General features: G+C 50.8%; 1 protein-coding gene across 1 annotated transcript; it reads left to right on the forward strand.

The window, feature by feature from the left end:
• Positions 1 to 9,920: 9,920 nt before the first annotated feature.
• Positions 9,921 to 11,614, forward strand: LOC132381617 (zinc finger protein ZFP2-like). The gene has a single exon (XM_059951142.1). The coding sequence runs from the start codon at positions 10,247 to 10,249 to the stop codon at positions 11,327 to 11,329; it is 1,083 nt and encodes a 360-aa protein (XP_059807125.1). The 5' UTR covers positions 9,921 to 10,246; the 3' UTR covers positions 11,330 to 11,614.
• The last annotated feature ends 10,689 nt before the right edge of the window (positions 11,615 to 22,303 follow it).

Genomic DNA, 22,303 nt, shown 5'->3' on the forward strand with positions numbered 1-22,303 from the left:
AGTAAATCAGTTATCAAAATACACATGTATCACCACATACAACCCTGAGATTCGTTCTCTTGGGGGCATCCTCAGAAAATCGATAGAATAATAACCAAAGCAGAATCAATGAAAGACCACCCAACTTGGCCGTTCAACCAGAATGACGAAAACTACAAACTGGAAATACAAAAAGAAAGAAGTAATAATGAAATGAGAGGAGTGTACTCAGAGAAATAATAAATAAACAGGCAATAAATATCGAGCACATGAGATGAAGAGTCTTTTAAAGTGAGCCCGTAAGTTGTGGGAACATTTCAATGATGGTGCAAGTGTAGTTGAGTGAATTTATCCCCTTTGGTTCAAGAGCCTGATGGTTGAGGGATAGTAACTGGTGGTATGGGTCCTGAGGTTTCTGTACCTTCTTCCTGATGGCAGCAGTGGGAAGAGATCATATCCTGGGTGGTGGGCGTCCCGGATAATGGGTGCTGTGTTTCTGCAAGAGCACTGTGTGGAAGATGTGCTGAATTGTGGGGAGGGCTTTTTCCGTGATGGATTGGGCCATATCCAGTACTTTGTGTAGGATTTTCTGTTCAAGGGCTTTGGTGTTTCAATACCAGGCTGCATCGCTCTCCACCACACACCTAGAGAAGTTTGACAAAGTTTTAGGTGTCATGCCAAAAGACTCTTCATCTCATGTTCTCGATATTTATTGCCTGTTTATTTATTATTTCTCTGAGTACGTGTCTCACATTTCATTATTATTTCTTTCTTTTAGAATTTGCAAACTCCCAAGGGAGTAGAGGCATGGCTGTGCTTTCATCATAATTGAACTTACGTGACGAGTCCTCTGAACTGATAACATTGGGGATAATGACACCGCGATCACCTTCTCTGCCTATTCCTCTGCTTCTGTTCCAGTTCACAGATACGCAGATCACAGGAACAGGCCCTTCGGCCCAACATGTCTGTGCTGACCATGATGCCGGTTTACGTTAAATCCCAGAGAGCAACAACCACAGCATGCTGGACGAACTCAGCAGGTCAGGCTGAGGAGTAGCAGGTCAATGTTTCAGACCAGAATGGTGCAGAGTGCTCCAAATCTGGTCTGACCAAGTTTTATACAACTTTGAACATGACTCCTCACCTCCCGTGACTGGAGAAGGCCTACATCTGTAAGGACAATACACACCCATGCAACCATCTGTTTGAACTTCTTCCATCTGGCAGACGTTATAAGATTTTCTATGCCCGCTCTTCCAGACTGAAAAATAGCTTTCTCCCCAGAGCTGTAATTGCTCTGAACCAATCAATCAAGCGTCATCCATAAATTTGTGATATTGCTACTTTTAATACTGGTTTTAAGGCTGTCACGCATCGGAGTCGCACTTTTGTACCGCCGGACGTTGCTTGTACTGGTTGGTTACTTGATTTTATTTATTGTTTATTTATTTTATTTGTTGTTTTATAGTATTGAGTACGAGAGCTGCAAACCCATTTTCTCTGTATCAGTGCGTGACAAGTTGTACTATGCAATGACAATAAGGATATTTCAATTTCAACTGGTGCCTCAAGACAGCAGCATCTATTGTCGAGGATACTGGCCATCTGGGACAGATCCTCTTCTCAGCACCACCTTCAGACGACCCCCGTCAACTGTTTAGCAACAGCCTCTTCCCTTCCACCGGTGGATTCCTGAGCGGTCCGTGAACACTGTTCCTCTCTCACACCATTTACTCCACTTTTTTTGTTGCTGTAACATGTAGTCATTTTTATGTCTTGCTCTTACAAACTGCTGCCACAAACTAATAAACTTCACGACATATGTCAGTGATGATTTTTATTATTATTTATTATTATTATTGTTTTGTGATACAGCATGATAACAGCCCCTTCCACTCCAGTGCCCAATTTCACCATCTGACCAACTGACCTACCAAACCGGTACGGCTTTGGACCGTGGGAGGAAACCCACGCGGAGAACGTGGGGAAACTCCTTCCATATAGATCATTTCAAAGCCTGAGCACATCAGCTGGTGCAAGGGGAGAAACAACCATAAGAGTCTGAATGTAGCGTTACCGGTTCGGGCAGAGTGTAGTGTGGCCGGGCGGTACGGTGCCAGGGCCACGACGAGGTAGATTCGGAGATCAAAGGTACATCTTTAGTGAATCGCAAGTCCCTTGGGTGGCGTCAGCATGCATGTATGACGGGGACAACGTGACCGACCAGCGTGTTAGATTATTTCGAGGTTATACTCACAGAATAGAGAAGGGGAAACCCCCTGAACGTGGTGTACTTGGGCACTGAGCAGGGCTTTAATAAACTGTGGTTAAGGATAAAATTACACAGAATGGGAACAGGATGGGCGCCGGGACCCCAGCACAGGTTGCGGTCAGAGGTTCCCCCACTTGCTTCAGGAGAGCGACAGTCATAAGAAGAGCAGGGTGAGCTGCCTCCACGACTATCGGCCGGTAGCACTCACGTTTACGGTGATGAACTGCTTTGAGAGGCCAGAATCAACACCCGTCTCAGCCACTGTCATTTGCCCATCTCCAGAGTAGGTCTGCATCGGATGCACCTCACTGGCTTCTCACTCAGCCTCGGTTTGTTGGGTTCTGTTCATTTGGCATGTAATTGGACTGATGCACCATCAATAACTCTCTGAGACATGAAGGTGAGATACCGGCTTTTAATCACTGGAAGAAGGAACAAGCAGTGGTTGACCACCCTACTACATCCTGGAGACTGAGAGGCCGGGCTCAGGCCTTGATCGCCTTTATACCGGGGTCTGTGGGGCAGTCAGCAGGGGGCGTGTCCAGACAGGTATATGTAGTTCACCACAGGGAGGCAGTGTGGGAGGAGCCACAGGGGCAGTCAGCAGGGGGGTGTCCAGACAGGTATATGTAGTTCACCACAGGGAGACAGTGTGGGAGGGGCCACAGGGGCAGTCAGCAGGGGGCGTGTCCAGACAGGTATATGTAGTTCACCACAGGGAGACAGTGTGGGAGGAGCCACAGGGGCAGTCAGCAGGGGGCGTGTCCAGACAGGTATATGTAGTTCACCACAGGGAGACAGTGTGGGAGGAGCCACAGGGGCAGTCAGCAGGGGGCGTGTCCAGACAGGTATATGTAGTTCACCACAGGGAGACAGTGTGGGAGGAGCCACAGGGGCAGTCAGCAGGGGGCGTGTCCAGACAGGTATATGTAGTTCACCACAGGGAGACAGTGTGAGAGGAGCCACAGGGGCAGTCAGCAGGGGGCGTGTCCAGACAGGTATATGTAGTTCACCACAGGGAGACAGTGTGGGAGGAGCCACAGGGGCAGTCAGCAGGGGGGTGTCCAGACAGGTATATGTAGTTCACCACAGGGAGACAGTGTGGGAGGGGCCACAGGGGCAGTCAGCAGGGGGCGTGTCCAGACAGGGATATGTAATTCACCACAGGGAGACAGTGTGGGAGGAGCCACGGTCTGTGGGAGGGGCCACAGGGGCAGTCAGCAGGGGGCGTGTCCAGACAGGTGTATGTAGTTCACCACAGGGAGACAGTGTGGGAGGAGCCACGGTCAGTGGGAGGAGCCACAGGGGCAGTCATCAGGGGGCGTGTCCAGACAGGTATATGTAGTTCACCACAGGGAGACAGTGTGGGAGGAGCCACGGTCAGTGGGAGGAGCCACAGGGGCAGTCATCAGGGGGCGTGTCCAGACAGGTATATGTAGTTCACCACAGGAAGACAGTGTGGGAGGAGCCACGGTCTGTGGGAGGAGCCACAGGGGCAGTCAGCAGGGGGCGTGTCCAGACAGGTATATGTAGTTCACCACAGGGAGACAGTGTGGGAGGAGCCACGGTAAGTGGGAGGGGCCACAGGAGCAGTCAGCAGGGGGCGTGTCCAGACAGGTATATGTAGTTCACCGCAGGGAGACAGTGTGGGAGGAGCCACGGTCTGTGGGAGGAGCCACAGGTGCAGTCAGCGGGGGGCGTGTCCAGACAGGTATATGTAGTTCACCACAGGGAGACAGTGTGGGAGGAGCCACAGGGGCAGTCAGCAGGGGGCGTGTCCAGACAGGTATATGTAGTTCACCACAGGGAGACAGTGTGGGAGGAGCCACGGTCAGTGGGAGGGGCCACAGGGGCAGTCAGCAGGGGGCGTGTCCAGACAGGTATATGTAGTTCACCACAGGGAGACAGTGTGGGAGGAGCCACGGTCTGTGGGAGGAGCCACAGGGGCAGTCAGCAGGGGGCGTGTCCAGACAGGTATATGTAGTTCACCACAGGGAGACAGTGTGGGAGGAGCCACGGTAAGTGGGAGGGGCCACAGGAGCAGTCAGCAGGGGGCGTGTCCAGACAGGTATATGTAGTTCACCGCAGGGAGACAGTGTGGGAGGAGCCACGGTCAGTGGGAGGAGCCACAGGGGCAGTCATCAGGGGGCGTGTCCAGACAGGTATATGTAGTTCACCACAGGGAGCCACGGTCTGTGGGAGGAGCCACAGGGGCAGTCAGCAGGGGGCGTGTCCAGACAGGTATATGTAGTTCACCACATGGACAGGACCCTTGTGGCGAACAATACCGTACATGACGTATGTGTCTATAGACTGTATCGACTTGCGTTCGGCCAGAATCCAGAGCTTTCCATCTGTCCTGGGTGACAGGCCAGCTGCTCGAGAGGGCACTGCAGGGGGTGAATGGGTTGGGAAGCATTATTTCAGCACTGCATGTGTCAAGGGGGCTTTCACTGAAGCAGCGCGTTCAGAGATAATTCAAAGATCACCGAGGGGACAGGGCCGTCCGACAGCTGACAGATATGAGACAGGGAAGGAAGAGTATTACAAGAAAGTTCCTGGAGTTGTCATTGGTCAGGATAGAGTTGTGGTCTTTCATGAGGCATAGAGGTACATAAGACATAGGAACAGAATTAGGCCATTTGGCCCATCGAGTCTGCTCTACCATTTAACCATAGCTGATCATTTTTTCTCCTCCTCAGCCATCTCCCCGTAACCTTTGATGCCACATCCAATCAAACCTGTCAAGCTTTGCCTTAAATACGCCCAACGGCCTGCCCCCACGTGCTGCCTGTGGTGATACATTCCACAAATTCACCACCCTCTGGCTAAATAAATTTCTCCTCCGCCCTGTCTTAAATGGACCCCCCTCTATCTCGAGGCTGTCCCCACCATGGGAAACATCCTTTCCACATCTACTCTGTCTAGGCCTTTCAACGTTCGAGAGGTTTCAATGACATCCCCTCGTGTTCTTCTAACTTCCAGTGAAGACAGGCACAGAGCTATCAAACGTTCCTTGTATGATAACCCTTTCATTCCCAGAATTATCCTGGTGAACATCCTCTGGACCCTCTTCAATGTCAGCACATCTTTTCTTAGATGAGGATCCCAAAACTATTCACGATACTCAAGGTGAGGACTCACCAGAAACTCATAAAGCCTCAGCATCACGTCCCTGCTCTTGGTTTCTAGACCTCCTCAAACCAATGCTAACATTGCATTTGCCTTCCTCACCACCGACTCAACTTGCAAGTTAACTTTTCGGGTTTTCTGCACAAGTCCCCTTGCATCTCAGATTATTGGATGTTCTCCCCGTTTAGAAAATAGTCCGCACATTCATTTCTACTACGCATTGAATGCCTGGCTCAGTGTTGGAGAACTCTTCACAGAAAGGGGTGGGGGGTGGGGGGGTTTCCCTGTGGCAATACTGGTCCAGGTGGCTAACAAAAAAAAGTCATAAACAGCCAAAAAAAAATCAAGTTGGTATATGCAGAAAATGCCAAGTGTAACAGGAAACTATCCAGCACATTACAGCAGCTTAACTCAATTTGATTACTTGCACAGGCACAATTAAATGGCAAACGTAATTCACCAAAACCTGCTGTAGATGCAAAATGACAAAAGACACTATACCTTACTATAAATACAAGTCTGATCCAGGTTTAGGGTCAGAGTCCCACAAATTATATCACAACTGATCCATTGTACAGATAGGACAATCCGTAATAACCGTCCATATATAAGATTACAGGATTAACAAGCAGTAATAGGTAGGGTCATCCCAAACACACAGAAATCACTGAGTGAAAAACACCAGAAATATGCTGAATTGTGGAACATGAACAGCGTAGACGTTGTCCCAATATACATCTGTTATTATCCAAAAGGCACCGAACAACAGCATTGAACAAACACAAGGAAATCTGCAGATGCTGGAAACTCAAACAACAACAACACACACAAAATACTGGTGGAACACAGCAGGCCAGGCAGCATCTACAGGTAGAAGCACTGTCAACATTAACAACAACACACACAAAATGCTGGTGGAACACAGCAGGCCAGGCAGCATCTATAGGGAGAAGCACTGTCAACATTAACAACAACACACACAAAATGCTGGTGGAACACAGCAGGCCAGGCAGCATCTATAGGGAGAAGCACTGTCAACATTAACAACAACACACACAAAATGCTGGTGGAACACAGCAGGCCAGGCAGCATCTATAGGGAGAAGCACTGTCAACATTAACAACAACACACACAAAATGCTGGTGGAACACAGCAGGCCAGGCAGCATCTATAGGGAGAAGCACTGTCAACATTAACAACAACACACACAAAATGCTGGTGGAACACAGCAGGCCAGGCAGCATCTATAGGGAGAAGCACTGTCAACATTAACAACAACACACACAAAATGCTGGTGGAACACAGCAGGCCAGGCAGCATCTATAGGGAGAAGCACTGTCAACATTAACAACAACACACACAAAATGCTGGTGGAACACAGCAGGCCAGGCAGCATCTATAGGGAGAAGCACTGTCAACATTAACAACAACACACACAAAATGCTGGTGGAACACAGCAGGCCAGGCAGCATCTATAGGGAGAAGCACTGTCAACATTAACAACAACACACACAAAATGCTGGTGGAACGCAGCAGGCCAGGCAGCATCTATAGGGAGAAGCACTGTCAACATTAACAACAACACACACAAAATGCTGGTGGAACACAGCAGGCCAGGCAGCATCTATAGGGAGAAGCACTGTCGACATTAACAACAACACACACAAATTGCTGGTGGAACGCAGCAGGCCAGGCAGCATCTATAGGGAGAAGCACTGTCAACATTAACAACAACACACACAAAATGCTGGTGGAACACAACAGGCCAGGCAGCATCTACAGGGAGAAGCACTGTCAACATTAACAGCAACACACACAAAATGCTGGTGGAACACAGCAGGCCAGGCAGCATCTACAGGGAGAAGCACTGTCAACATTAACAACAACACACACAAAATGCTGGTGGAACACAACAGGCCAGGCAGCATCTACAGGGAGAAGCACTGTCAACATTAACAGCAACACACACAAAATGCTGGTGGAACACAGCAGGCCAGGCAGCATCTACAGGGAGAAGCACTGTCAACATTAACAACAACACACACAAAATGCTGGTGGAACACAGCAGGCCAGGCAGCATCTATAGGGAGAAGCACTGTCGACATTTCGGGCCGAGACCCTTCGTCAGGACTAACCGAAAGGAGAGATAGTAAGAGATTTGAAAGTGGGAGGGGGAGGGGGAAATGCGAAATGATAGGAGAAGACCGGAGGGGGAGGGGTGAAGCTGAGAGCCGGAAAGGTGATTGGCAAAAGGGATACAGAGCTGGAGAAGGGAAAGAATCATGGGACGGGAGGCCTAGGGAGAAAGGAAGTGGGAGGGTAGCACCAGAGGGAGATGGAGAACAGGCAGAGTGATGGGCAGAGAGAGAGAAAAAAGGGGGGGGGAATAAATAAATCAGGGATGGGGTAAGAAGGGGAGGAGGGGCATTAACGGAAGTTAGAGAAGTCAATGTTCATGCCATCAGGTTGGAGGCTACCCAGCCGGTATATAAGGTGTTGTTCCTCCAACCTGAGTGTGGCTTCATCTTGACAGTAGAGGGGGCCATGGACAGACACATCAGAATGGGAATGGGTTAAACAACAAACAATGAAGCCAACCCATCAATATTAAGGTAAATCTCCAGAAATTCACAATACTAAACACCATGAGAATAGTCGAAAAGTTCCTGGCAATTGAGAAATCAGTGAGCTTCACTATGCAATAACAATAAACATCAAGAACATGAGGTGACAAGTCCTTGAGAGCAAGTCCATGGGTTGTGGGAACAGTTCAGTGATGGAGCAAGTGATTTTGAGTGAAGTTATCCCTTTTGGTTCCAGAGCCTGATGGCTGAGGGGTAATAAGTGTTCCTGAACCTTGTGATGTGAGTCCTGTACCTTCTTCCCAATGGCAGCAGCGAGAAGAGAACATGGTCTGGGTCATTAGTGAGGAACGCTGCTTTCTTGCCACACCACACCTTGTATGTGTGCTCAGTGATGGGGAGGGTTTTACTGGTGAGGAACTGCTCCCTATCCACTACTATTTGTGGGCTTTTCATTTCAAGGGCATAATGCGGTCAATATATTCTCCACCACACATCTATTGAAGTTCCTCAAAGTTTTAGATGACAGGCTGAATATTTGCAAACTTCTCAGAAAGTGGAAGCACAGCTATGCTTTCATTACCTACTGGACCCAGGACAGATCCTCTGAAATGACCGCACTGAGGAATTGAAAGTTGCTGACCCGCCAATGAGGGCAGGCTCACGGACCTCCTCCCGAAGTCTCCGTGCTCTTACTGACATTGAGTGAGAACCTGGCATCACTCGGACAGATTTATGCTGATTCGTCACCACCTTTGATTCAGCCAGCGGTAATGCCGTCATCAGCACGTTTAAACACGGCATTGGAGGAGGGGTCACAGTGTAAAACGGGTAGAGCAGGGGGCTAAGTCAACAGCCTTGTGGTGTGTCTGTACTGATGAAGATTGTGGAGAAGATGTAGTCGCCAATCCGAATTGATTGAGGTCTGCAAGTGGGAAACGGAAGACCCAATTGCACAAGGAGGTACTGAGGCCAAGGTCTTAAAGCTTATTGATTAGCTTTGAGGGGGTGATGGTATTGAACGCTGAGCCCTAGTCAACATTGAGCATCCTGATGAATGCATCTTCACTACGCAGGTGTTCTGGAATTGACTGAAGAGCCAATGAAATGGCGTCTGCAGTTGACCCGTTGCTCCAGTAGGCAAATTGCAGTGGATCCAAGTCACTTCTCGGGCAGAGGTTGACGTTTCATCGCCAACCTCTCAAAGCACCCGATCACAGTGGATGTAAGTGCTACCGGACGATAGTATTCGAGGCAGGTTCTTCTTAGGCACGGGTATAACTGAACCTGCTTGGAGCAGGTGGGTATCTCAGACTACAGAAGCGAGAGGTTGAAGATATGAGTGAGCACTTCCGTGGGCTCACCCTCCAGAGGGATGCTCTCACGTCGGCCTCAGAGACTGAAAGCACAGAGCCGTCGGGGGCAGTGAATACTCGTGAAGGTGCCTCCATGCTTTGACGTTCAGGCGAGCGCAGAAAGGCATTGAGCTAATCTGTGAGCGAAGCTTTGTTGTCACCTGTGTCGCTTGTTTGGTTTCACCACAAATAATCCTCTCTTCTTCCCTTCATCTGTCTCCACTAACGTCTGCTTCAGACTAACCGGCCCCCATTATCTAGCATTTGCCTTTCTCTTTCAGATGACTTCCCCATTGGGTCTGTCTCGGTCTCGATGCGTTCTAATCTCCCACCCGCCGTGTGATCTGACGTAAAACCTGTTTATTTTTGACTTCTCCTCATTCTGCAGCAGGTCTAAAAAGTTAAATTTGTGTTACCTGAAACAGGCGTAATTAACCTGGTGGATCTTTGTATTTTTATTTTCATTTTCTAATTTATGCGAATTTATCTTTCGCAGAGACATCGTCCTCGGGGCTAATTAATGGCTGCGTTTATACCCAAACTGCCCTGCGGGTGAGAAATCGCTCCGTTCAGCCCGGACTCCGCCGGCACGCATGCGCAGGCGCTGAGGATATGGCGCTGACTTCCGGGTGCGGAGCGCAGCGCAGCGCGCCGAGCGGAAAGGAAAGGCTGGGGAACCGGGATCGTCCCAGAGCGGCGGCGGCCCGGGGCATCGCGCCGAGCCTTGCCCAGCCGGGGGCTGCTCCTCGCATCCGGGGCCCGGCCGCGGGATCGATCTAATCTGCGACCCGGGGCTCAGCTCCACCCCGCCGGGCTTCCGGAGCCTGCACCGGGCCGGAGGGGGACCTTCAGCCGCTGTGTGACCGGGAAGGAAGTCACTGATTTCGGCCCCTCTTTGTTCTCACTCTCCTCCCTCCGCAGCAATGAACCCCTTCAACTGCTCGGACTGCGGGAAGCAGTTTAAACGGTCCAGCGACCTGACGAAGCACCATCGGACACACACCGGGGAGAGGCCGTTCACCTGCCCCCACTGTGGTAAGGGGTTCATTGATTCTTCCAACCTGCAGAGACACCGGCGCATCCACACCGGGGAGCGGCCGTTCACCTGCCCCCAGTGCGGGGAGGGCTTCACCCAGTCGACCCACCTGATGATCCACCAGCGGGTCCACACCGGGGAGAAGCCGTTCACCTGCGCCGAGTGCGGGAAGGGATTCACGCAGGCAGTGCACCTGGTCACCCACCAGCGGATGCACTCGGGCGAGAGGCCGTTCACCTGCTCGGAGTGCGGGAAGGGCTTCACCGAGTCCTCGACCTTGCTGAGGCACCAGAGGATCCACACCGGGGAGAGGCCCTTCATCTGCTCCGAGTGCGGGAAGGGCTTCATTTGGTCCTCCAACCTGCTGACCCACCAGCGGATCCACACCGGCGAGAGGCCGTTCAGCTGCTCCGAGTGCGGGAAGGGGTTCATCCGGTCGTCCAACCTGCAGAGACACCAGCGAGTCCACACCGGGGAGCGGCCGTTCATCTGCCCCCAGTGCGGGGAGGGCTTCACCCAGTCGACCCACCTGATGATCCACCAGCGGGTCCACACCCTCGAGAAGCCGTTCACCTGCGCCGAGTGCGGGAAGGGCTTCATTCAGGCTGTCCACCTGATGACCCACCAGCGGATCCACACCGGGGAGCGGCCCTTCACCTGCTTGGAGTGCCTCAAGGGCTTCACCGAGCTGTCAACCCTGCTGAGGCACCGGCGGATTCACACCGGAGAGCGGCCCTACACCTGCCTGGAGTGCGGGAAGGGCTTCACCGAGTCCTCCACCCTGCTGAGGCACCAGCGGATCCACACGGGGGAGAGGCCCTTCATCTGCTCCCAGTGCGGGAAGGGCTTCATCCGCTCGTTCAACCTGGAGATCCACCAGCGGATTCACACCGGCGAGAAGCCCTTCACCTGCTCCGACTGTGGGAAAGGGTTCACTCATTCATCCAACCTGCTCAGGCACCAGCGTTAAGGGAGCTGGCTGCCGGGTATTTCGACCTGGCGGTTGATGGAAAGACCTGGACTCAAGCTGCTTGCTGCCGTTCGGATTGGAGTGCGGTCCCTAGGTTCCGCTGACGCCAACGGGCCAGCATCTGGTCTTCTGGATTTTGGCAGTATTGTTCGCTCAAGTCGAGAACTCCTCCGACGAGTATTGAGGGCCCTCCGTCGGTCGGCCCCACCGTAAATGTTGTGTTGTCGTTGATGTATGGAGAGCAAGCTGTTACCCGGGCAACCAGCCCCCCCCCACACCTCCCCCCCCCATACCTCCCCCCCCCCCCCATGCAGCTGGTGAGTCCAAAGCAATGGCAGAGACTGATCCAGTCCGGAATCACCAGGATTTGCCAGTCAGCATTGAACTCAACATGGAACTGCTTTAGGGACTCCACTCCGGGTTTTCTTCCCCCCCCCACCCCCTGGGGTTTACTCCCAGAGCCCCCCCCCCCCCCATGAGTGCGTAGGCCACAAGGCAGCGGAGGCTTGGGATCAACGTTTTCCTTCCCCTAGATGTGCCTCCAACTGCGGCCGATGAGCCCCGTCCGCCCCAAGCACCTGGTTTTAAGGTGCCGGTCACCCACCTTTGCCCCGTCTCCTGTCGGCTGAAGTCAGGCGTGAAGGCCGGGAGCTGGACCTGGCTGTCAGAGGCACGCACCATTGAGAGCATTTAGTAGGTAGCGGGACCTTCTCCCCACCACGCCCTCCCCTGGCTGTGATAACACGTCCCGTTCTGTATGGTGTGTAGCAGGACAAAGGCCCTGGTCTGTGTCTTTTTCCGGTCCTGTCTTCGAGGGGTTCACCTAGGTATATTGCTCATGTTGTTGGAAGTTTTCTCCTAAGTCCTGAGGCCCAGTGGGCTCTGCGACAGGCCGTTCGGCCCACTGCATTAATGCTGACCCTTCCCCCCACCCCCCAACTACACCGATCCCATTCACGCCCTGTCCCTCGCACCTGGGTCCAGCACCTCCCTCGACAGCGGGTTGCAGATACCGGCCACTCTTCCCCTTGCAAAACTCCTCCCCCCCCCCCTTTCTTGGTGCCACCAGCCGGGGCATCGAGGGCGGCGGGAGAAAGGGGGGTAACGTTGAATCATGGCCTCTCCCTCCCGAGGATGGAAGGCATGCATTGATATAGCACCGGTCAACGTCCCACAGGGCCGTTGTACTCTGGTCATCACTGTAATGTGTGAAACAGAAGCAGCCAATTACATTTCTAATTTATTAGTTTTATTTAGAGAGACAGTGCTAAGCAGCCCAACGAGCCCTCCGATTTAACCCCAGCCTAATCACAGGGCATTTACAATGACCGATGAACCTGCTGACTCCAGCGTCTTCGGGCGGTGGGAGGAAACGTGCGCCCTACAGACGGTGCCGGGATTGAACACTGACCTCCAACGCCCCCAGACCGTAATGACGTCCGTCGTGCCCCAGGACGTGTGCACAGCAAGACGCCGCAGGGAGCAGGGTGGGTGGCAGTCCGTTAGTGGCGGGAGAGGGGAGCAGGGAGGGTCTGGCGTCCCCAGAGATGGGGGGGGGAGGTGGGACCCCCCCCAAGAATAGTCCACGTCGGGGGAAGCTGGATTGGTCAGTTACGAGGTGTGGGGGTAGGGGAGGAGTGGGCCAGAGGGCCTCTGTGTAAATACAGTGTAAGAGTCGTTTTTTGTAGTGTAGTCTTCTTGTAAAGAGTCCTCAAGGCCAAATGGCCTCGTTCTCTGCCACGTGTTCCCTTGAGTATAGACTAAAGCTGTGAATTTTAAAGAGAGCTGTCGTGGGCCGGAGAAGCCCCTCCCTCACCAGAGTCGGCTTTAGTACCGCTGAGTTTTGTGGCAGTGGGGTACTGAAGCGACTGTTACGATAAGTCGCGGCGGTGAGGCCGGGTCCGTCTGTTCAGAAGTCTCCTGGCAGACGGGTTTCAGACGTCACTGAATCATTGAGTGTGGTTCTTCAGTCTCCTGGTGGTGCTAACGTGAAGAGGCCGAGCCCCAGACGGCGGGGGTCTGCGACGAGGGACGCCACCCTTTGAAAACGCTCCCAGAGGCCTGTGCCCGGGAAGGGTCTGGCTGAGTCGACAGGCCTCTGCGGTCTCTTCTGACCCTATGCAGCGGACGAGAGGTAAGAGGCCAAGAGTGGGGACAGAAGAGGGAAAGGGCGATGGTGGAATTTGCAACTTCCTGCAGCTCCCTCCGATTCCGTGCAGTGGCGTCTCCGCACCGGACGGTGATGCAGCCAGTTAGAACGCTCTCCACTGTGTATCTGTAGAGATTTGCTAGTGTCTTTGGTGACGTACTGGATCTCAAACTCCTAATGAACTGTATCCACTCTCATGCCCCCTTTGTGACTGCATCGATCTGTTTGTGTGGAGTCTCGGCCTCGTCCTCACTCTTCCCTCTCCCCCCCACATCACTTAATAATCCTTCTGGGAGGAGGGGTTAAAGATCATTGGGATCAGACACAGAACACTAGACCAGATCGGTGGGTCAGGCGGGGGAGGGAGGAATAAAGAGCGGGCGTTTCGGGTGGAGACCTGCCAGCAAGATTGGAAAGATGGTGGGGGGGGGGGGGGTCAGAAGTCAGGATTAAAAAGGTAGGGGGGTGGGGGTGGTGGCAGGTGAGGGGGAAGTTGGGTGAGTGGATGAGGTGAGAAGCCGGGAGGCGATAGGAGAGGAGAGTGAACGATGGGAGAAAGGGAAGGAGGTGGGGAACCAGAGGGAGGTGATGGGGAGGGGGGGGAGAAGGGGTGAGGGGTGGGGACCAAGACTGCGATCATACTGAAGGTATGATTGTTACTACGGTCGGGGAGTGCACGGGCTGAAGCTGCTGGGTGTTTTCCTACTGAGCTCTGGAACCAAGCACAGAAACGGGGAATCCATTGTGGGCCGCTGGGGAGCCCAAGGGAAAAATCCGTCAGCTCGTAACTTCCCTCTGGCTAGATAAATGGATACTTTATTGATCCCAAAGAAAATTAGTGTCACAGAGGCATCACAAGCACAGGTATATAAATATTAGAAGAGAGCCTAACGGCCGAGGGTAAGAATATCCTCACATACCGCTCTTTGGAGCAGCGCAGTTGTCTCAGTCTGTCACTGAAGATGCTCCTCTGTTCAGCCAAGGTGGCATGCAGAGGGTGAGAAACATTGTCCAGAATCGCCAGGATTTTCCATAGGGTCCTTTGTCCTACCACAGCCCCCAGTGTGTCCAGTTTGCCTCCTATAACAGAGCCGGCCTCTCTAATCAGTTTATTGAGCCCGTTGGCATCACCCGTGTTGATGCCATTGCCCCAGCACACCACCACATAGAAGATTGTGCTGGTGACGACGGAGTTGTAGAGCACGGTAGATACTTACAGTAAAATCAGCTTTGAAATTGTCCTGATCTATAAATGTCACAGCTCTGTAAAAGTCTCGGGACTATAGTGTCTAGCTCTGGCCACCTCATCATCAGTGGGAAGGATGCGGAAGCTGTAGAGAGGGTGCAGAAGAGATTTACCAGGTTGGAGAGGGTGTCTCAGGAGGGCAGGGGGAGCAAGCTGGGGATTTCCCCTGTGGACTGAGGGAGGATGACAGCTGACTTGAGAGAGATGTACAAGACTGAGAACTGTGGACAGCTGGCGTCTCTCTCCTAGGGTGGCAGAGGCTGGTACCAGAGGGCATCCGGTCCAGTTAAGATGTTTAAGTGAGATGTCGGAGGTGGGTGAGTGGATTGCCCTGCCTGGCCTGGTGGGTGAGGCACATACATTAGGGTAATTAAATACACACTCGGAGAGGCATGGGGATGGAAGAAGGCAGTAGACGGTTGTGGGTTGTGTAGGAGGGAGGGTTAGGTCGATTGAGTAGGTTAATAAGAGTCGACACCATTGGCAGAACGGCACGTCCTGTGCCTGTATGTTCAACGATAAATAAATGTTCATTCGGTGGTGTGCATATTAGAGACAGAAGGCAAGGAAATCATGGAGAAGGGCCTTGCAGATCATCTCTGACCACAGACTACCCACTTATAATAATTCTGCCCTCATTCACGTTGATCTCTCTCACTCCTTCCACCACCCCCCAGACTTAATCACCCACCTACAAACGAGGGGCCGTTTTCACCCCCCCCCCCCCCAGCAAGCTGCGAGGAAATGGGAGGAAACCGGAGCAGGCAGGGGGAGCCCAGTGTCCGCAGGGAGGAGTGTGAAAACTCCACAGGGACGTCGGCCTGGGACCCGGGCCACGGGCTTTCAGGGAGTGGTTGTTGGGGAAGGGCCGGGACGCTCGCCAGGGTGTCGTGAGACCCGATTGCTTCACTTCCCACACCTTTGCAGCAGAGCTCCTTCACGTGGGGTTAAAGGAGCACCTGCAAATCGACAGCCGTCTCCCTCCATTCCCCCTCCTTATTCCGTCAGGGGTTAGTTTTGTGCTTCACGATCGAACGGGGCGGAGCGGGGGAAAGTGGGGCGCAGGACTTTGGGGCAGCGTGGCAGTATAGCGGCTAGCGGACCGGGGTTACGGTGCCAGAGACACGGGTTCAGTGCCTGCCGCTGTCTGTAAGGAGTGGGTACATTTTCCTCACTACCGCGAGGGCTTTCTCCGGTTGCTCCGGTTTCCTCCCACCATCCAAAGATGTCCCGGCTGATTGGTCCCACGGGTGTAGTTGGGCAGCGTGGGGTTGTGAGTGGAAAGGATTGTAACTGTACTGTATCTCGAAATAAATAAGCTGTTTCAGACTGACTGGGTTGCAGCCAATTGACTTAAAATGTAACTTCAGCCTGACAAAACTTGACCTGAACGATTTAATACAGGGTTCCATAATAACGGTTATAAGCAAAGGCTCATTTAAAAGTAATAACTGGATGAACCCCTGAGCTGTCGTGCTGTACAGAATGATGGACTGGGAGCAATGAGGAAGGATGGATGATCTAAGTTGTCCTTTGATTGACATGAACCTAATTTGCTGAATTAGGCTATTTGGCCCATTAAGTCTGTTCCACCATTTCATCATGGCTGATCCATTTCCCTCTCAGCCCCAATCTACTACCTTCTCCCTGTAACCATTTGTGTCCTGATTATCAAGAATCTTACCGACCTCTGCCTTAAATATACCCAGTGACTTGGCCTTTACAGCTGCTTGTGGCAACAAATTCCACAGATTCACCTCCCCCTGGCTAAAGAAATTCCTCTTCATCTCTGTTCTAAATGGATGTCCCTCTATTCTGAGGCTGTGGTTCTGGACTCCCCCACTAAAGGAAACATCCATTCTATCCAGGCCTTTCAGCATTCAATAGGTTTCAATGAGATCCCCCCTCAATCTTCTGAATTACAGTGAGTACAGGCACAGAGCCATCAATCAATCATCTTATGATAACCCATTCAGTGCTGGAATCATTCTTGAGAACCTCCTCTGAACCCTCTCCAATGTCAGTACATCCTTTCTTAAATAAGGAGCCAAAAGCTGCTCACAATACTCCAGGTCAGGCCTCAACAGTGCTTTTAATGTCTCAATATTACATCTTTACTTTTATATTCTAGTCCTCTCGAAAGTAATGCGAGCATTGCACTGCCTTGCTCACCACTGGCTCAACCTGCAAATTAACCTCTAAGGAATCTTACACTAGGAATCTTAGTCCCTTTGCACCTTGGATTTTTTAATTTTCTCTCAATTTAGAAACACTTCTAATTCTTCGACAGAAGTGCGTGACCATACACTTCCCAACACTGTATTTCATCTGCTGCTTCTTTGCCCATTCTCCTAATCTGCCTCAGTCCTTCTACAGCCTCCTTGCTTCCTCAACACTACCTACCCATCCACCTGTCTTTGGAAGTCCATTACAGACTTCCCTCTGTGCTGTAATTCTTAATGATTCTGTGACTTGTAATTCCATAAATGTTTATACATGGGCAAAAGTCTGTCAGTTCTGTAGCTTCATTATTGGAACTAAGATTCTTGGCCACAGTCAACAATTTTGGGACGTAACACTGATGATAAAAAACAGCTCACTGAATGTGATACTCAATGGTATATTCAATGAAGATCTTAAAAAATAAACAGACTGCGTTCTTACCAGGCTCCACAACTCTTCTTTTCATTCAGGTGCTGATCTAAATTTAAATTAAACTTGGCAAACTAATTTGTTTTAGAATGGCCATTTGTGTAGAGCATCTTGAGTTTTGGTTTGGATTGAAACTTGCCAGGAATGTTAGGGTAGAGACTTCCACCATACTGGCAGCCCTGGTTCATTGTGATCATGACCGAAAGTAACAGCAACACTGGTGATCTAGTGGAATGATTTATTGAATCCAGTAGAATCTTTTACCAAACTCAAGTTCAGTTTATTGTCATTCAACCGTACACATGTATACCACCAAACATTCCTCCAGACCAAGGTGCACAACACAGTAGTTCTTCCGAAAGGTCTCAACCTGAAACGTCGACTGTACTTTTTTCCATAGTTGCTGCCTGGCCTGCTGAGTTCCTCCAGCAATTTTTATGTGTTTTGCTCGGATTTCCAGCATCTACATTTTTTTTGGCATATAACTCACACACATAACACATAAAGTAATATTACCATTACTAAATTAGCAAATAATAAGATGCACTTATGACACAAGTTAAAAAGGATACAGTATAATGCAGCTGGTGGTTCATGCAAAATGAGAACTTGGTGGTGGCAGGGAGTTCAGTAGTCTTATGGTCTGGGGAAAAGAGCTGTTTCCTATCCTAACAGTTCTTGTCCTAATGCTATAGTATCTCCTGTCCAATGGTATGGGATCAAAGAGATTGTTGAACAGATGTGAAGGTTCACGGATAAAACACACGCAGTGCTCCTGGTAAATATCTCTGTAGGATGGAGGAGTGACCTCAATGATCTTCTCAGCAGTCCTTGCAGTAATTTGTAGGGACTTGCAGTCATACGCCTTACAGTTCTTGTACCAGACCATGGTGCAGCTGGTCAGGACAATCTTAATGGTGCTACCTACTTGTGTGTGGTGGGGGGAGGGGTGGAATCCTCACTCACCTCACCCAATTGCTCAAGAAATGGTTTCTTGACCAAACAGGTGGTGTTGAGGAACCAGATGAGATTGTCCATTATTTGCCCTCCCAGAAACTTGGTGCTCCTAACTCTCGCCACAGCGGGCTTTGCCTTAATGTGAGAAAACAAGTACTGTTCTAATCCCTGCTTCCCAGTTCTGGCATTCCAAATATTGAGCATACATTCAACAAAGAATCGTAATTTAGATAGACTATAGAACTTGAGAGTGGCTCAATGGTCTCTTAAAGTGCGCACAAAACTTGTACATATCTGCAGGATACCTCTATTCTCACAGAATCAGTCAGGTTTAATATCACTGGCATGCCATGAAACTTGTTATTTTGTGGCAGCAATACATTGCAATATATGATAAGAAAAACAATAAATTATATATAGTTAAATTACATCAGTAGTGCAAAAAGAGAAGTAGTGTTTGCAGTTTCATTGTCCATTCAGAAATCTGATGGTGATGGGGAAAGAAACAGCTCCTAAAATGTTTTGTGTGTGTCTTTAGGCTCCTGTACTCCCCCCCCCCCCCGATGGTAGCAATGAGAAGAGGGCACGTCCTGGGTAATGGGTTCTTAATGATGGATGCTGCCTTTTTGAAGCATCGCCTTTTCCAGGTGTCCTGGATATTGGAGAGGTTAGTGCCCATGATGGAACTGGCTGAGTACACAACTTTCTGCAGCTTTTTCCAATTCAGTTCCATGGTCGCCTCCAATTGCTCACGGTGTGTGGGGGACAGGTAGAATCTGGGCTGGGATTCGACCAAGGAGGGGCTTTAAACTTTATTAGCGTTAGATGCGTGTAAATGGGTGGTTAGTGAACACCAAAGAATTGATGGGCTGAGGGGCCTTCTGTGCCACGTGACTCCATAGCTCCAGGCGATTTTGAAAATAAACTTTTTTGGGACTTTTTTCTCAACAGCACAACATCTTTTTCTTGAAAACACCAGCTGGGCGCAGAATTGTTAAACTGAATACAATCACTCCGGGTTTCCGATGGAACCGTTAACTGAACACGTTCACTCTGGGTTTCCGATGGAACCGTTAACTGAACACGTTCACTCCGGGTTTCCGGACACAGAATCGTTAACTGAACACATTCACTCCGGTTTCCGGATACAGAACCGTTAACTGAACACGTTCATTCCGGGTTTCCGGATACAGAACCGTTAACTGAACACAGTCACACCGGGTTTCCGATGGAACCGTTAACTGAACACATTCACTCCGGGTTTCCGGACACAGAATCGTTAACTGAACACATTCACTCCGGGTTTCCGATGGAACCGTTAACTGAACACATTCACTCCGGGTTTCCGATGGAACTGTTCACTGAACACATTCACTCCGGGTTTCCGATGGAACCGTTAACTGAACACGTTCACTCCGGGTTTCCGGACACAGAATCATTAACTGAACACTTTCACTCCGGGTTTCCGATGGAACCGTTAACTGAACACGTTCACTCCGGGTTTCCGATGGAACCGTTAACTGAACACGTTCACTCCGGGTTTCCGGACACAGAATCATTAACTGAACACTTTCACTCCGGGTTTCCGATGGAACCGTTAACTGAACACGTTCACTCCGGGTTTCCGATGGAACCGTTAACTGAACACGTTCACTCCGGGTTTCCGATGGAACCGTTAACTGAACACGTTCACTCCGGGTTTCCGATGGAACCGTTAACTGAACACATTCACTCCGGGTTTCCGATGGAACCGTTAACTGAACACGTTCACTCCGGGTTTCCGGACACAGAATCATTAACTGAACACTTTCACTCCGGGTTTCCGATGGAACCGTTAACTGAACACGTTCACTCCGGGTTTCCGATGGAACCGTTAACTGAACACGTTCACTCCGGGTTTCCGATGGAACCGTTAACTGAACACGTTCACTCCGGGTTTCCGATGGAACCGTTAACTGAACACGTTCACTCTGGGTTTCCGGATACAGAACCGTTAACTGAACACGTTCACTCCGGGTTTCAGATGGAACCGTTAACTGAACACATTCACTCCGGTTTCCGGATACTGAACCGTTAACTGAACACGTTCACTCCGGGTTTCCGGATACAGAACCGTTAACTAAACACAGTCACACCGGGTTTCCGATGGAACCGTTAACTGAACACATTCACTCCGGGTTTCCGGATACAGAACCGTTAACTGAACACATTCACTCCGGGTTTCCGATGGAACCGTTAACTGAACACAGTCACACAGGGTTTCCGGATACAGAACCGTTAACTGAACACGTTCACTCTGGGTTTCCGATGGAACCGTTAACTGAACACGTTCACTCCGGGTTTCCGATGGAACCGTTAACTGAACACATTCACTCCGGGTTTCCGGATACAGAACCGATAACTGAACACGTTCACTCCGGGTTTCCGATGGAACCGTCAACTGAACACATTCACTCCGGGTTTCCGATGGAACCGTTAACTGAACACATTCACTCCGGGTTTCCGATGGAACCGTTAACTGAATCCGTTCACTCCGGGTTTCCAATGGAACCGTTAACTGAACACGTTCACTCCGGGTTTCCGATGGAACCGTCAACTGAACACATTCACATTCATCACTTAGCGTTTGACCTCCGAGTCACACACCACCCAGGCTTAGAAATGTGTCGGTGTTCCTTCCCAGCTGCCCTACCCTAGCCCTGGATCCCACACGCACCCCACAAGCTGCAGCACTTCAGGCCTGCCGGACACCACCGCCTTGTTAAGGGCAACTGGGAGTGGGTGTTGGAGTGCCGGCACCTTTTGCCCAATGAGGGGGCATCATTTTAAGATGATTGGGGGAGAAGTCTAAGGGGGATGCCAGGGGTACACTGTTTATTCCTCCACAGAGAGTGGTGGGTGCTTGGAATGCCCCTGCCAGGGGTGGCGATAGAGGGTGATTCGTAAGGAGCATTTAAGAAACTCTTAAATGGAAACATGGATGATAGAAAAATGGAGGGCTGTGTAGGAGGGGAGGTTAGATGAATCTCGGAGTAGGTTAAAAGGTTAGCACAACATTGTGTGCCGAATGGCCTGTGCTGTGATGTCAGAGCCATGTTTATTATCACTGTCATCGGCCATGAAGTTTGTTTTGAGGTTATAGATTACCAAAAACATGCAGAAAGAGGAACAGCAAAGCGTAGGTCCGTCGATTATTCAGAAATAGAAACATAGAAAAACCTACCACACAATACAGGCCCTTCGGCCCACAATGCTGTACTAAGCATGTACGTACTTTCGAAATTACCTAGGGTTACCCATAGCCCTCTATTTTTTCTATATTGTGTAATATTTTTAAAAAAACCTGAGTTAATGTCATGTTGGGAAAGTCTGTGGGCGAAAATGCTAAATTCTGCTTTATGTCTTATTAATAAGAATTACATCTGATAGCTGGTTAGCTGGTCTGGTACCACCAGCATCCTGAGGCTGTCTCACACAGGAGGGATGTTGGTGGTGGCAGACGTATTTACCATAGATAGGGGGGTATCAGCTCTCAGGTTTCTGTCTTCAAACTACCCTTTACTTCAGTACCTGCACGATGAAGGTGGGGGGGGGGGGGTGAATTTCGCTGTCTACGATTGGATCCCGAGTGGTGAGAGATCGCTCCCACTCGACCAGCACCATACGTGCTTGAGGGCCCGGTGAGCCTTGTTATGGAATGGAAGAAAATGAGAACGGAGTGTGCCGCTCGGCCCATCAATGTGACAGAGACCGCTCCGCACTGTGCCCGCTACCCGACTCGGACAAATCGCTGGAGGAGCGCAGCACCCATGGGAGAGAGTAAGCGGTCGACGTCTCCAGCACCTTGTGTGCGTTGCTTTGGATCTGCAGCAGCCGCAGGAGAGCGAACAGCTGATGCTTTGGGCCAAGATGCTGCCTGGCTTGAAGAGTTCCTCCAGCGTTTTCCCGCAGAATCTCTAGTGTCAGATAT

Source organism: Hypanus sabinus, chromosome 26 (genome assembly GCF_030144855.1).
Source record: "Hypanus sabinus isolate sHypSab1 chromosome 26, sHypSab1.hap1, whole genome shotgun sequence".
NCBI lineage: Eukaryota > Metazoa > Chordata > Chondrichthyes > Myliobatiformes > Dasyatidae > Hypanus > Hypanus sabinus.

Coding starts and splice junctions, on each gene's coding strand:
- LOC132381617 (XM_059951142.1), top strand. CDS start 10,247: ATGAACCCCTTCAACTGCTCGGACTGCGGGAAGCAGTTTAAACGGTCC.